The sequence below is a fragment of the Mesocricetus auratus genome, unplaced genomic scaffold (assembly GCF_017639785.1).
Source record: "Mesocricetus auratus isolate SY011 unplaced genomic scaffold, BCM_Maur_2.0 Super-Scaffold_100025, whole genome shotgun sequence".
In the NCBI taxonomy this organism is placed as follows: domain Eukaryota; kingdom Metazoa; phylum Chordata; class Mammalia; order Rodentia; family Cricetidae; genus Mesocricetus; species Mesocricetus auratus.
The window spans coordinates 1,879,020-1,894,149 of NW_024429206.1; the positions used below are offsets into that span (position 1 = coordinate 1,879,020).

General features: G+C 45.9%; 2 protein-coding genes and 1 non-coding gene across 4 annotated transcripts in view; 1 reads left to right on the forward strand and 2 right to left on the reverse strand.

Annotated features, from left to right (window-relative positions):
* Positions 1–1,111: 1,111 nt before the first annotated feature.
* Pxmp2 (peroxisomal membrane protein 2) lies at positions 1,112–12,540 on the reverse strand. Its single transcript, XM_005085332.4, has 5 exons — positions 12,222–12,540; positions 9,981–10,091; positions 7,585–7,747; positions 4,219–4,338; positions 1,112–1,397 (listed from the first exon to the last, which is right to left on the reverse strand). The coding sequence occupies exons 1-5, from the start codon at positions 12,341–12,343 to the stop codon at positions 1,329–1,331; spliced, it is 585 nt and encodes a 194-aa protein (XP_005085389.1). The 5' UTR covers positions 12,344–12,540; the 3' UTR covers positions 1,112–1,328.
* LOC121134093 lies at positions 10,477–10,542 on the reverse strand. Its single transcript, XR_005871120.1, has one exon. It is a non-coding gene; the product is annotated as a U7 small nuclear RNA (small nuclear RNA).
* A 134-nt stretch (positions 12,541–12,674) lies between the features above and the next one.
* Pole (DNA polymerase epsilon, catalytic subunit) overlaps positions 12,675–15,130 on the forward strand; it is a 52,693-nt gene continuing 50,237 nt past the window's right edge. For both annotated transcript variants that reach the window (XM_040731462.1, XM_040731461.1), the window contains exon 1: positions 12,675–12,786. In XM_040731462.1, the coding sequence (XP_040587396.1) occupies positions 12,725–12,786 (62 nt within the window). In that variant the 5' untranslated portion in view covers positions 12,675–12,724. The remainder of the gene's footprint in view (positions 12,787–15,130) is intronic.

Genomic DNA, 15,130 nt, shown 5'->3' on the forward strand with positions numbered 1-15,130 from the left:
TTTTATTTATTTTTTGTTTGTTTTGGTTTCTTTGTTTTCTACTTTGTTTTGGTTTTTGGTTTTTTGAGACAGGGTTTCTCTGTGGCTTTGGAGGCTCTTGCAGACCAGGCTGGCCTTGAACTCATAGAGATCCGCCTGCCTCTGCCTCCGGAGTGCTGGGATTAAAGGCATGCACCACCAACGCCCAGCTGAAACTTCTTTTATAAGGGCATTAATCTGTTCTTTGTTGGTTTAATCATTTCCATAAAGAAACTCTCAATGCTACAAATGAAGATTGTTTCAACACAAATTTTGTAGAGGACATTCAAACCATGGCAAAATGCAATTAGTTACTTCCCTCATTGCTGTGACCAAATGCCCAACAAGTAACTTAGGACGGATTTATTTCCGCTTGTAGGCAAGGCAGCAGGAGCACCAGACAGCTGCATACGCTGAGCAGGAGATGAACGCTGGTGCTCAGCTCATTTTCTCCCTCTCATTCAGTCTGGGCCCCAGTCCATGGAAATGGACTGCTCACATTTGGGGTGGGGCTTCCCTCCTCAGCTAAATCTTTTTTTCATTCATCCATCCATTCATTCATTATTTATGTTTATGTGCGTGGGTGTTTTGCCTGCATGTATATCCAGAAAAGGACATCAGATTCCCTGGAACTGGAGTTACAGATGGTTGTGAGCTGCCATGTGGATGCAGAGAATCAAACCTGGGTCCTCGGCCAGAGCAGTCAGTGCTCTTAACCGCTGGCTCTCTAGCCCCAGTGGTTAAAAACCTTTTTGGAGACATCCTCATAGACACACCTAGAGGTATGTTTCCATGGTGATTCTACATCCCATCAGGCTGATGAACAAGCCAGCCCTAAGAATCGTGTAAACAGATCTTATAAGGTATGTAGTCACAATCAAGACTTCACAGGGATGGTGGCTATTGGTCTAGAAAGAATGGGAAGGTTTAGTAGGAACAGTTCTAAGATGAAAACTACCTAGAAATGGATGCTTGTGATGTCTGCATAGCACCAAGATTGTACTTAATGCTACATTTAAACGTTAAGTGTCATATGCACTTTGGCACAACATAAAAGAAACCGTAACTACTCAGAGAAACCACAACCACCATGGAAGCAGCGGCATCACTGTTTATTGACCTTTGCCTTGTTTACAATGACAACTAAGATTATCTCCTTTCTGAGTCTGACACTAACACATTTCCTCCCTCTATAATTTTAAGCCATATCGAATCACACAATTTAGTCAGATGATGTCCTGAATGATGGATTATGATCTCTCCTGCTCGTAGGTAGATTCCCCCACACCTCATCCACGGTGTGTCTGACATCACTTCCTCAAAGAGGCCAGGTAGGCATACCAGAACAGAGCTGCCATGTTGGCAAAGAGCACCCGGAACTGCCAAAAGAACAGCCAAGAGAACAGTCATCAGGCCATGGTGAGTAGGAATCCTGACCACATTCTTCACACATCAGTGACCCAAGATGAAATTCATCCCTCCAATTGTCTGTCTTACCTCTCCACTATTCAATGTCCTGAGCCTTTAGTTAGGGTTTGGTAGGACCCAACAGAGGTAGGAGTACATATAAATCATCCTCTCTTAACAGCGTTCTTACCGTGACTTGGCCTCAGACCAGCACACCACCCCCCAATAACTAATCATCTGAACTTACCCCACCTGAAAGCACCTTCAGCCAGGTGCTGTCTCTTCCAGGCAGACAGTTCTGTGACAGTAACAATCTGTTCCTGTCTTGCTAATTATGAGTCTTTGGCACTGGGGCATGAAGCAGTGTTTAACAATACTTGCTGCTGGATAACTTCCCTTCCCTTTAAGCATTCCTTTGCAACTTTCTAAAATTAGAACCTTAGCCTTAACCTCAAAGCCCTGCTTGTAAGCAGTTTTCTGGCCTTTTCATTCCTCAGCCCACTAATCCCTCCGTATCTTTCCAGGATGCCTTAGGGTCTGTGGCCCTCTTGTACTACACTGGGTCTGTCTTCCCTATCTCCTAGTATAGATGCTGGTAATATGAGCAAAACTGTCCCAGGCCCATAACTAAGAGGGTTTGGTCTCTACCCAGAAGTTTTTCTTTACTTTCTTCCAAAAACCTAATCACCCTTTTCTGCTCAGACCCAGAGAGGCCAAGGTCTTGCCCATTTGTGTTAGCTCTCTGCAGTCACAGACAAAGGGCTTCCTTCTAAGCACCAGTATGCACTCATCCAGGAGAACCCCATTCTCTCCACCTCCTACAGCGGTTCCAGAAGACTCTGTTTGTGGACCTAAATGTCCACCTATCCCAGAGACAGCCATATCTGTACATAACACAGTCTTGAAACATGGCACTATCTCTCTGACGCAAGATCACTCTGGTTTGCTGGCCATTTCTTCTCATCTTCAAACTTCTCAGGGACGTTTTCCAGACTCATGATCTGTTCTCTCTCCCCTCCCAGGCTGGTCTGGAATTCGTGGTCCTCCTGCCCTGCTTCCAGAGCGGAGGGCTGCAGGCACTAGCACGGCTGGCTTGAGTTGCGGTTTGTGTGCCTCCTACTCTTCAAGGCAATCTCACCTTAGCCCTGACCCATCCCAGTACGGTTCTTAGGAAGGTCACTGAGAAGGTTACTTCAAACCAGGCACCTGTTGGGCTCTTGTTGTTTTGTTTTGTTTCTTGGTTTGGTTTTGGTTTTAAAATTCTTCTGCTAGGGTTGACCAGCCCTTCGTTATATCCTAAATGTTTGCTGGTTTTCTCATACTTTGTAGTTTGTGTGATATATGTAAGCACATACAAATGCGGGTGGTAGTATATGTGCATGCTAATACATATGTGAATACTTATGAAGTAAACATGGGTGGATACTATCCATGTGTATGATATAAAGTGAGGCTTATATATGGAATGACATGTTTGTGGTGTGTATGAACTTGTGTGTATAGTATGCTCTCTCTCATTCATTCATTCTTTCTCCCCCTCCCTGTGTATGTGTGCATAATACGGTGGTCTGTGTGTAGAGTGTGGTCTACATGGTATACATGTTTGTAGTATATACAGTGTATGTATGTGCACACTGGCCAACCTCTTCTACCCAACAGGAGTCTTTTGCTGACCCTATTGTGCTCCTCCTTCTTCAATGGGCCCTAGTTTGTGAGCTCCCTGTAGGAAAGATGCTTAACAGAACACAGAAGAGGGTTAAGTTCCTGGCATAGACTAAGACTTCTGCTCAAGAGAGGCCTGTTTGGAAGGATAGCCCTGGTTGGAAACTTGGGTATCATAAGACTCCCAACTTTTCCTTCTTCAGTGGGCAAAGACCTAGCTCCTGGGTTTGGAACTTGGCAGAGGTAACTCGTACCAATTCTTGGAAGAACCTTGATGGTTTCTTGCACCATGCTCAGAGCAAGAGGAAGAATGCCCTTGAGGAAGGCAGTCTGCATCTCTGACGGCCCTTCTCCCCTAGGGTTCAACAGGATCCTGCCACTCATAGTGTAGACTTACTGGGACTGTGAGCCCTTCCGGTTGTAGGCAGGTCTTAGGGAAACACAGAGGGACAGCCTGGCACGAGGGCAGTGGGCACACAGCCACTTGATGCATCTGAGGAACACTGAACCAGCTGGGCAGTGGGGACGAACACCTTTAAACCCAACACTTGAGAGACAGAGGCAGGGAGATCTCTGTGAGTTCAAGGCCAGCCTGTTCTACAGAGCAAGTTCCAGGACAGTGAAGGCTACACAAAGAAACCATCTTGCAAAACAAAAACAAAGAAGCAAAACAAAAAACCTGAAACCCCTGGCCACTCTTCTCCTGTGTACTCCACTATTAGAGGTCAGGCTCACCCAGCCTTCGGCAGGCGGTTTCAACAGCAGCATTATATGCCCAGAAGCACTGAAATGCTTGCAGTTACCCCCAAGGGGCCTTCTCTTTGACCAGGCAGCCCTTTGAAGAGCCTGCCTATGCCAGGGTCTTCCTACTTACCTGCTCGACTGCACAGTTGTGTGCTGCCTGAATCTGCCTGTTCAGCTGCACTCCTGAGCCCAAGCAACCCAGAAACACGAGGATGAAACAGCTGCATAGGAGTCCCTGTGCAGTTTGTAGCAATGAATCCACAGCTCATGGACAATGATCAAGTGTGGATCAGAACACCAGAAACAGGTGAAAACGTGGCTTGAGAGTACAACCACTTGTTAGAAAAAAATGACAAAGACCTTCAGTGAAGACAAGGCAAGCCTCACCTGCAGGGGCACATAGTTGATGTTAATGAACTGCAAGGGCGTCCACATCTTCCAGTTCATTTGCAGCGCAGACCAGAAGCCACTCCTCATCTTGGCAGCGAAGGCACTGACATCTTTCCCCTGCCAGGAAGGGAAGGGGAAGCTGTAAGCAGTCCCTCCATCCACAGCAACTGTAATGTGGAATCCTGACCTTGACAGTGATTTGTAAAACCTGTTTATATTTTAAAACACACCGGCATTTACTACCCTGCAGCTAACAGGAGTCAACTATCCAGGTGGAATATCTTCAGTGACAACACCTCATCAGCAAATCGCCTCTTACACTGGGTGGTGTCTGTCCCCATTAACTCCTTATAGCAATCTGATGATGACTTGTGCTGTGGCCAGACTGAGGGTTCAGTTATCAATGCTTCCCACATTAACTGCCAAAGATGATTAATTTCCAGTCAAAACTTGTCAATTCTTAAAAAAGATGACCCCCCCCCCACTAAATGTTATCTGAAAGAATGAATGTATTAAGAGTAACCACATTTACCGGGCAATGGTGGCACATGCCTTTAATCCCAGCACTTGAGAGACAGAGGCAGGCTGATCTCTGAGTTCTAAGTTTGAGGCCAGCCTGGTCTATAGAGAAAGTTACAGGATAGTCAGGAACTACACAGAAAAACCCTGTCTTGAAAAACCAACGAACCAACCAAACAAACAAATAAAAAGAATAACCACATTGAAAAGAATAGGAAAAGGACCTGGCTTTCCATAGTTTTTTTTTTTTTTTTTGGTTTTTCGAGACAGGGTTTCTCTGTGGCTTTGGAGGCTGTCCTGGAACTCGCTTGGGTAGTCCAGGCTGGTCTCGAACTCACAGAGATCCGCCTGCCTCTGCCTCCCGAGTGCTGGGATTAAAGGCGTGCGCCACCAACGCCCAGCAGTTTTTTTTTTAATACTGTAAAATTTTGTTAATTAGAACTATTTGTATGCAATAGTCAAAGACTAAACAAAATGAAAATAATACAAAAACCAAACCAACATGCAACAAAAGTGAAAATACAGAAAAAGAACAGAGTCTAGCCGGGCACTGGGGAAGCAGAGGCAGGTGGATCTCTGTGAGTTCGAGACCAGCCTGGTCTACAGAGCGAGTTCCAGGACAGCCTCCAAACAATACAGAGAAACTGTGTCTCAAAAAACCAAAAAAAAAAAAAAAAAATGGAGTCTAGATAATGGAGGCAGAGACAGGTGAATCTCTGTGAGTTCAAGGCCAGCCTGTTCTACAGAGCAAGCAGGACAGGCTCCAAAGCTGAAAGACAAAAAAAGATGTGCCACACAATCATTAGAAAGTATTAAGAATATTTAATATTATCTTCCTGTCAGAAAATCGAAAGGGGAAAGAGTACCAGAGTTGAATACAAAGTTTTAAAACTTTTATGTGGAAATCAACACACACACACACACACATACTTATTTATACGTTTACATTTTACCTTTGTATAGATATTTTAACTTATATGAAAGTTTGAAACACCTGAAAAAAAGCGGGAAACTGATTTGCTACTTGTATTTGTGGAAAAGGACAGCTATTCTTAATATATCCAAATACACAAGTCAATAGAGAAAAAATGGCATGATGGTACACATCTGTAATCTCAGTACTTTGGAGGTAAAGGCAAGAGGATTGGGAGTTTGAGATCATCCTTGGCTACACAGCAAGTTCAAGTTCAGCCTCGGCTACATGAAACCCTATCTCAAGAAGTACCCTTCCATGGAACTGGAGAGATGTCCCAGAGGTTAAGAGCACTGGCTATTCCTCCAGATATCCTGAGTTCAATTCCAAGCAATCACATGTTAGCTCACAACCATTTATTATGAGATCTGGTGCCCTCTTCAGCCCTGCAGGCATACATGCAGGTGAAACACTATAATAAATAAACACATCTTTAAAAAAAATACCCTTCCACAAAAAAAATAATATAAGAGAAGCAAAGTTCATAGAATACACAGTATATGAGGTATACAAATTAAAATACTTTTCACCTGATAGTCACAAACTGTTTTTAAAGGGTTTTGTAACACATCAGGCAACCTTGAGATTTTTGTAGCACAGATCTCTTTGGTAAAGTCATGTGTTAGTTTACTTTATATTTCTATTTATTTGAGTTTGGAGACAGAATCTCACCTTGTAGTTGAGGATGACCTTGAAATTATGGCAATCTTCCTTTCTCAACCTCCTGAGTATGGCAACTACAGGCATAAGCCATCAAGCTTGATGTAGAATCATATTAAAACATACAAGTAAAAACAGAAACAAAAACAATTCTACTAAAAGTTATCAAAATATTTGGAAACCAATTCTATGATAGAGTAGTATGCATCCCTCTTTGACAACAGATATAGTGACAAGACCTAAGGGCAGCCCCAGGACATATGTAACAACTGCCATGTGGATTAGAGGCTTATGACTTCTACTAGGGACAAACAGGTACTATTAATACTCCTATGGTCTGTTTGCTAGGTTCACAAGGGAAAATAGAAAACACAAAAATAGAAAGTTGAAGAATAGCAAGATGGCTCAGCAGGTAATGGTACTTGCTGTTAAGCCTGATGAACTGAGTTCAATCCCTGAGACTCACATAGTAGAAGGAAAGAACCAACTCCTCTGATCTCTACATACAACCTTTGGTACATACATGCCCATACACATACACACAGAGAAATGAAGGAAACAGTATTTCCTGGACATGACAGTGCTACTTTGACCACATGCATAAGACCCAAACATGCCCAAGCCAGGAAATCCCAGCATGCACAGGGGCGATGTTCATAAAGTTCTACCCCTAGCTGAGGAGCTACTGGAAATTAATAGTTGCTGGGAAGGGAAAGCCAGTTTTTCTTCGGGGATACAGCCCCCGAAAGGCCTATTCCCATGCACATATGGGAAGCACTAAGTGAACACAGTAGGTTTAAAAAAGACACATGAAGTTGGGAAGGAAAAATAGTGTGGGGAGAAGGGTGGTTTTGATCAAAACACATTAGATTCATGTATGAGATTTTCAAATTATTAGAAAGGAAGGAAGGAGGCGGGTGGTGGTGGCGCACACCTTTAATCCCAGCACTCGGGAGGCAAAGGCAGGTGGATCTCTGTGAGTTCAAGGCCGGGCTGGACCAACAGCCTCCAAAACAATACAGAGAAACCCTGTCTCATAAAAACCAAAAAAAAAAAAAAAATGAAATAAAATAAAAAATAAAAATAAAGGAAGGAAGGAAAACGGAAAGTTGAAAGCAGTAAAAGATCAGACATTGAGGCCCACCCTAGGGAGCAAGGCTACCAATACACCTGTTAACAGGAGATGCAGCAAGTGCCAGAGAAACACTCACCTCCAACAAGTTCATGATGAGAAAGAACAGCAGCAGAAAGATTGGTGCAAAGAGCAGGCGATCCAGCAGCAGCCTCTTGACAGTGGCCAAGGGGACCTCAGGAGGGATCCAGTACTCCATGAAGAGGTAGAAATAGTGACTCAGTGGACCTGTGACAAAGAACCTGGAGCGGCACAGGGGTTTGAGCTGGCCTGCGGTTCTTTCTACATTTCCTTCTTTGGTCATCCTCATACCAAGACTCACCTCAGATCCTAAGCCCTCTTTCCTTCCCCCAAAGTACTTACTGACCACACGAAATTCTATAGACCTCTTTCAGTCAGTTTCAGGCAGTCCTTTGGCCTGCAAAGACTGAAGTTACTTTGCCAGTTCCTGTACTTGGTCAGCTGGCAGAGCCATCATGATGGTCCTGACTAAGACATATGTCCATCTGACTCTTCTGTGTTCCAGGCCATCATGCTGACTCTCCACATCTGTGCCCTCATGCCTAACAGGCTCTGAGGAGTGAACAGATCACACCCAGCTTGGCCAGGTGTGCGCCAAGTCCAGACGTGAGTTTCACAAAGCAGGGTAATACAGAGAGGGGCAGGAACCAGCTCTTCCGATTCTAACAACCCATCTGTAAAGGTTTTCAATTGGACTTTGCTACACCACTGTGGGCTATAGTAGGGCAGACAACTGGAGTCTTTGGAGACTAAGATCATGTGAGAGGGTTAAGGTGCTTTAGCTGATCTTGTTACCTGACAAAGTATGGGACATATGGCTTTATATACATTATAATAAATGACGCAAATTGTAATTCTTGGAAGCTTTTGTGAGGTTAGGACTGAATCTCAGTTAGTAGAGTACTTCCCAAGCATGCCATGAAACCCTGGGTTTGATTCCCAGCACTGCAAAAAACAAACAAAAAACCAGGTGTGGTGGTGCACACCTATACTCCCAGCACTCAGAAGGCAGAAGCAAGTGTCCCTTGAACTCAGAAGTTCAAGGGGAAGCCGGACATTGGTGGCGCATGCCTTTAGTCCCAGCACTCGGGAGGCAGAGGTAGGCGGATCTCTGTGAGTAAGACAGTCTCAATCTCTTACACACACGCACACACACACACACACACACACACAGTCTTTATGACTATTTATTTTAACATTATTTATGTATTTATTTATTTAGTTAGTTATTGCTTGAGACAGGGTCTCACTGGCTAACCCAAAACTCACTATGTGGACAAGGCTGGAATCTCCCAAGTTCTAGGATCAAAGTCCTGTACTATCTTGTCCAGCTAAATGATGACAAGTATTATCTAAGTGGAGACATATATGAAGCCATGGGTTTAATCCTAATGCCACACACACACAAAGGGTTTTGTTTTGAATCACACCAATGGAAAGACTTCCAAATCATTTAGCCATGTTATTAGTGTTGGTCAAAGAGCTCAGAGGGGGTTTTAAAGACAGGTCTTCTTACATAGCAAAAGCAGGCCTGAGAATTGTGGCAATCCCACACTGCCTCTGCCTCCACAGGACTAGGCTACAAGCCCGTGTCATCGTATCGAGCCTCTGATGCTTCTGATTTTTTGTTTTGTTTTGTTTGAGACAGGGTCTCACTCTGTAGCTCTGGCTGTCCTAGAACTCACTATGTAGACCAGGCTGGCCTCAAACTCACAGAAATCCACCTGCCTCTGCCTCCTGAGTGCTGGGATTAAAGGAGTGCGCTACTACACCTGGCTCTCTGATGCTTCTTAAAGTATTCGTTTTTCTTTTAGTTTATTTTTTACTTTTTTTGGTGGGGGGGGGTTCGAGACAGGGTTTCTCGGTGTAGCTTTGGAGCCTATCCTGGCATTCACTCTGTAGACCAGGCTATTCTTGAACTCACAGAAACCCAACTGCCTCTCCTTCCCAAGTGCTGGGATTAAAGGCGTGTGCCACCAATGCCCGGCCTATTTTTCACTTTTTAAAAAGATTTACTTATTTATTACATATACAGCGTTATGTCTGCATGTATACCTGCAGGCCAGAAAAGGGCACCAGATCTCATTACAGATGATTGTCAGTCACCATATGGTTGCTGGGAATTGGCCTCAGGACATCTAGAAGGGCAGTTCTTTATTTTCTATTTTTTGTGCATGAAAGTTTTGCTTGTAGGTATGTCTGTGCACCACATATGTGTCTGGTACATAGGTCAAAAGAGATCATCAGATCCCTTGGAACTGGAGTTAAAGATGGCTGGGAATCAAACCTGGGTTTTCTACATGAGCAGTCAATACAACTGAGCCATTAACATTGGAGCCCTCTCTCCAGCCCCAGAATTAAGTTTTCAAACCAAAGTATGCTGAAGCCTTGTTCCTGCAGCCAGCTCTGCTGTGCTCAGTTTGCACAGCTGAACCAGCTCTGGGTGGCACTTACCCATAAACTAAGTATCGGAGAATCCCACTGACATCTACACTTTGAGAGTTGTTTTTCTGTTTCTTCTCAATCATTTGGGCCAGAAGGTTCCCAAGGGCTGACAAAATGCCACTGTGGAGGAAGAGGCAATCAGAAATGAGTAACAGACACAAAGGCATGCCTTTCCTGTACGGCAACAGCAGAGCTGCTGTGAGACCTTGCAGGCAAAGCTCCTGAAGGCAGAGACAATAAGACCTAAAGCCAAAACACAGGTAAGCAGAGTGCCAGTCCCACCTGCTGGACTGCATGCCTTCCAACATCCCCACTGCCGCACTGAAGGCGTGGGTATATATAAAAAGCAATAGAAGGGTCCTCACGAGGACGCTTCTGTAGTTGACTGTGATCTGTGGACTGTACAGATTTGTATGGGCTGACATCTGTCTGTGATGTTATATTGAAGTTCCTAAAATGTTTGAAATGGGGCAGAAGTCATCAGGGATTTTCCTTTCTTTTGGTGGAGGGCGGGTTCCAAAAAAAAAGTCAGAAAACCTGCTAGACAAATTCTAAAAGAGCTGTGTAACCCTTCTGTAGTATTTCTGTGTAAATTTATGCTCCTGAAGTAAAATTCCTGGTAAAAAGACAGGGTCAGGCCGGGCGTTGGTGGCGCACGCCTTTAATCCCAGCACTTGGGAGGCAGAGGCAGGCGGATCTCTGTGAGTTCGAGGCCAGCCTGGTCTACAAAGTGAGTTCCAGGACAGCCTCCAAAGCCACAGAGAAACCCTGTCTCGAAAAACCAAAAAAAAAAAAAAAAAAAAAAAAAAAAGACAGGGTCAGTTGCTTCTTAAGGTTGAGTCTTGTCTTAGTTTCTTTTCATGTGGCTGTCAAAGCAAACTAAGAGGGCCATGGTTATTTCGGCTCACAGTTAAGGGTACAGCCCAGCGTGGCAGTGAAGTCAAGACAGCAGGGTGTTGAAGCATCTGGTCACAGCATGACCACAATCAAGAAACGGTAGAATGAGATGGGTGTAGTAGTGCACACCTTTAGTTCTTTAATCCCAGCATCCACGAGGCAGAAACAGGTGGATCTCTGTGAGTTCTAGGCTGGCCTGGTCTACAGAGGAGTTCCAGGACAGAAGAGAGAGAGACAGAGACAGAGACAGACACAGAGACAGACACAGAGACAGAGACAGACAGACAAAAAGGGAGAAACAGAGACATAGCTTCAGACAAGGATCAGAATCCCAACCAGGAATGGTGCCACCCATAGTGGGCACCATTATTACCTCAATTAAGGTAATCAAGATGATCCCTTAGAAGCATGCCCAAAGGCCCTTCTCCCAGATGATTCTAAATTTTACCAAGTTGACAACTGGCATTAGCCATCACAGGTCTACTGTCTTCTAAAAATTGCGAAATCCCAAGTTTTCTGGTGTGGATCATAGACGCTTGGTTACCTCTTCCCATCTAGTCTCCCTTTTCATCGTCTCCACCTACTCAGTCCTCCCTCACCCCTCCCACATGCCCTGCCCTCCTCCCTCAGAACTTCTGCCCCGTGAACCACTGCTTCTCTTCTGCGTGCTGGTGGTCAGTGTCAACAGCACAGGAGAAACTTCCCTAACTGCTCTGGGTTACATAGTTGTCTTTTTTTTTTTTTTTTTTGTCTAGTTCTTCGCAGCTCCATGAGAGAAAAGGCCTACGTATGTCCAGCACACAGGAAGCACTCTGTTCATACTTATGAAAAGCTATCAAATTCGCTAACAAAAATGAACAGGAACAGGAATATTTCATTAGGAAATCGATGTAGATCAAAGGTCAGAGCTCACCAGCGACAGTGCTTATGGCCACTCATGGTTGGAACGGTGTCCCTGGCTCCCTGGTCTTCACAACATTCAGTCTGCAAGGGCTAGCTACTGCTTGGGACCCAATACACAAAGAGCATTTAGGGGCTAAGCAGAACTTTGGGCGCACCTTGATGCAGGACTTTTTTTGGCACCCACATTCCTCCAGAGTAGTGGGTCTCAGTCTTCCTCAGGCTGCGACCCTTTAATACAGTTCCTCCTGTGGTGACCCCCCAACCATAAAGTTACTTTCATTGCTACTTCGTAACGGTAATTTTGCTGCTGCTGCTATGAACAGTAACGTAAACAACTGATATACGACCCCTGTGAAAGTGTCGTTCGACCCCCCAAGGGGTCACGGCCCACAGGCTGTAATCGCCTGATCTGCGGGCGCCCCTGCCCTGTCGGCGCCCGCATGAACCCACCTGCTGACTGCTTTGGTGAACACGGGATAGAGCTTCAGGAGCAGCAAGTACTGGGCGAGCGCTCGCCGCGGAAGCGACGGGAGCTCGGATTCCGCCCGCAGTCTTGACGCGGCAGGTGCCATCGCCGTCCCAGCTCTGAGTAGCCCCGGGCGCCCACCCAACAGCTGGCCAGTCGGGCATCGGGCCCGGGACACCGGGCACAGGGCGGGGACGGCCTGACATTTCCTGCCCTACCACGGCCCTCAGAGCGACCGGCCGACCCCGCCGCGCGCGCGGCCCGCCGCCGCAAATTTTCACCCGGTCCCTGCGACCCACCCTCCGCTCTCTGGGGCGGATTGGAGAACCGAGGGGCGGGGCGGGGAGGGGCGGGGTCTGTGCCACGTCTGCCCGACGCCCGAGCGCCACGCCTTCTCATTGGCCGGAGCCTTGGTCTCGCGAGAGTAGGTGAGAGCGCGCCAAATTCTCCCCGGAGCCAGAGGGAGACTTGTGAGCCGAGCCGCACGATGGTCCTCAGGAACACCGGACGTAGGCACCCCGAACCGGGCGCGGACGGCGAAGGCAGCCGGTGAGAGCCGGCGTCCTGCCGCGAAGGCACTGGCGGCAGCTGCGGCCGGAGGCAGCTTGGGCGGGTGCGGCGGCGGGGAGGGTAGGGCGGGCTCCCGCCTTCACCTTGGGTTCGTCTGTAGTTTTATTGAGATGCTAATTCACTCCATAGCCCAGGTTGCCTCTCTAGACGGAGGTCCCATCCCTCATGCATCAGCAAGAGTATGGTGACGAAAGAAAGTGATGTGTATGTCTTATGTTGAGATTGGTAACACTGCCTGGTGGCAGAAGCAGTTTTGGATGAGCCGTGAGACAATGTATCAGAATGGGAGCTCTGGTTGAGCGGAAACCCTTCCAAGAGCTGAGTAGTGATAAGGTGTTTTCTTAGCGTATGCGAAGCTCTGGGTTTGATGTACAGCACCTCCATGGCAGCTATGGGTCACTGACCTGGGCCAGCAGGTAGTTGTTCAGTGACAGGTTCCTGACAGAACGACGACCAGGGCATGAGAAGAAAGGTTAGCATCAGGAGGTCTCACACAAGCTAATGGCTCGGGCAAGCCAGTTTATTAAGCACAGCATCAGCCAGGTGGAGGTTGTCCACGCCTTTGACCCCAGCGCTAGAGGCAGGTGGGTCTCTGAGTTCAGAGCCACCCTGGTCTTTAGAGCGAGTTCCAAGACAATCAGAGCTGTTACACAGAGAAACCTGTCTGAAAAAACCAAAAACAAATAAATAATAATAGTAAAAGGCCCTTACACCCAACTGCTCTCCTTAATTCCTCCCAATATACCCCGCTCCAACTTCCAAGACCTCATTTATTTCACTTTATTTATTTATTTATTTATTTATTTATTGTTCTTTTGGTTTTTAAGACAGGGTTTCTCTGTGTAACTCTGGCTGTCCTGGAACTCACTCTGTAGATCAGGCTGGCACAAACTCACATAGATCCATCTGCCTCTGCCTCCCGAGTATTGGGGTTAAAGGCGTGCGCCGCCCCCGCTGCCACCACCACCTGACAAAAATCTCATTGTCTGTCTGTCTGTCATGTATACAATGTTCTGCCTGCATGTATCCTTGCAGGCCAGAAAAGGGCACCAGATCTCACTACAGATGGTTGTGAGCCACCATGTGGTTGCTGGGAGTCAAACTCAGGTCCTCTGGAAGGACAGCCAGTGCTCTTAACCGCTGTGCCATCTCTACAGCCCTCTTTCTTTCTTTCTTTCTTTCTTTCTTTCTTTCTTTCTTTCTTTCTTTCTTTCTTTTAATAACCTCGCTTGTGCTGCTTATGTGCTCCTGGATGTGGTGATAAGTAACAGCTTGTAGTTTATTCCTTATACTATATGTCCTGTATGCTTTATGTGGATTAGCTCACTTAATCCTTGCAGTGGTCCTGTGAGGAAAGCATGTCTCTTTGAGGCTGTAGGTAGTGGTAAAGAGTGTGAGCCTTAGATACAGCTGTCTCCTTTTTCATTGGATAAGGAGATGCATGGTTATTCCTCATAGGTGCTGTCATGAAAATTAACTAAGTCTGTATAGTGAGTGTTTTGGCACTGTCTGTAGTGATGTGTAAGCAGTTGTCTTTGTGACTTTCATCTTTGTTTTTAAGGTTTTGTACTATTGCTGAATAAGCAGTAAGATAGACAGCTTAGAGGGAAGTGTGTATTGGGTAGAGGCGGGGTCTGGGTGAACAGTTTTCTAGTCTACTTTACCACTCATCAGGGTGGTATTTAAGGGGCAAAGAGCTTTGTACTTCTCAGAAGTAACAGCCCTGACTTTGAAGATCTGGGTGCAGACTAAAACTATTTTTTCTAGCAAATAGTTTGTGTTTTTAATTAAAGGTAAATCTAAGCATGATGTGGTAGTGCATACCTGTAGTTCCACCACTTTGGTAGTCAAGGCAAGAAGATTATGAGCTCAAGCCCGTCCTCAGACTGTCTCAGAAAGAAGCAAAGAGATGGTGGTGCACACCTCTAAACCCAGTACTTGGGAGGCAGAGGCAGATGAATCTCTGAGTTTGAGGCTAACCTGGTCTACAAAACCTGTTCCAGGACAGTTAGGACTACACAAAGAGACCCTGTCTTGAAAGGGGTGGGGTGGGGTGGGCATTAATCTTGAAGAATTGTAGATTCTCACATACTTGTCAGACATGCTGACGATCCACACTGCCCCAGTGATAATGTAACCAAAATGAAAGCGCAATGTCATAGCAGCCAATTGTCATCAGTTAGATTGCACCAACTGCACTTTTACACATGTACATGTATTGAGTACTGTGTTGTTTAGTCACATGTATATTCATGAGCTTTATCAGCACATTCCAGATACAGAATGCCATTTCACAAGGATTTGGATGCTGATTTTCATGACC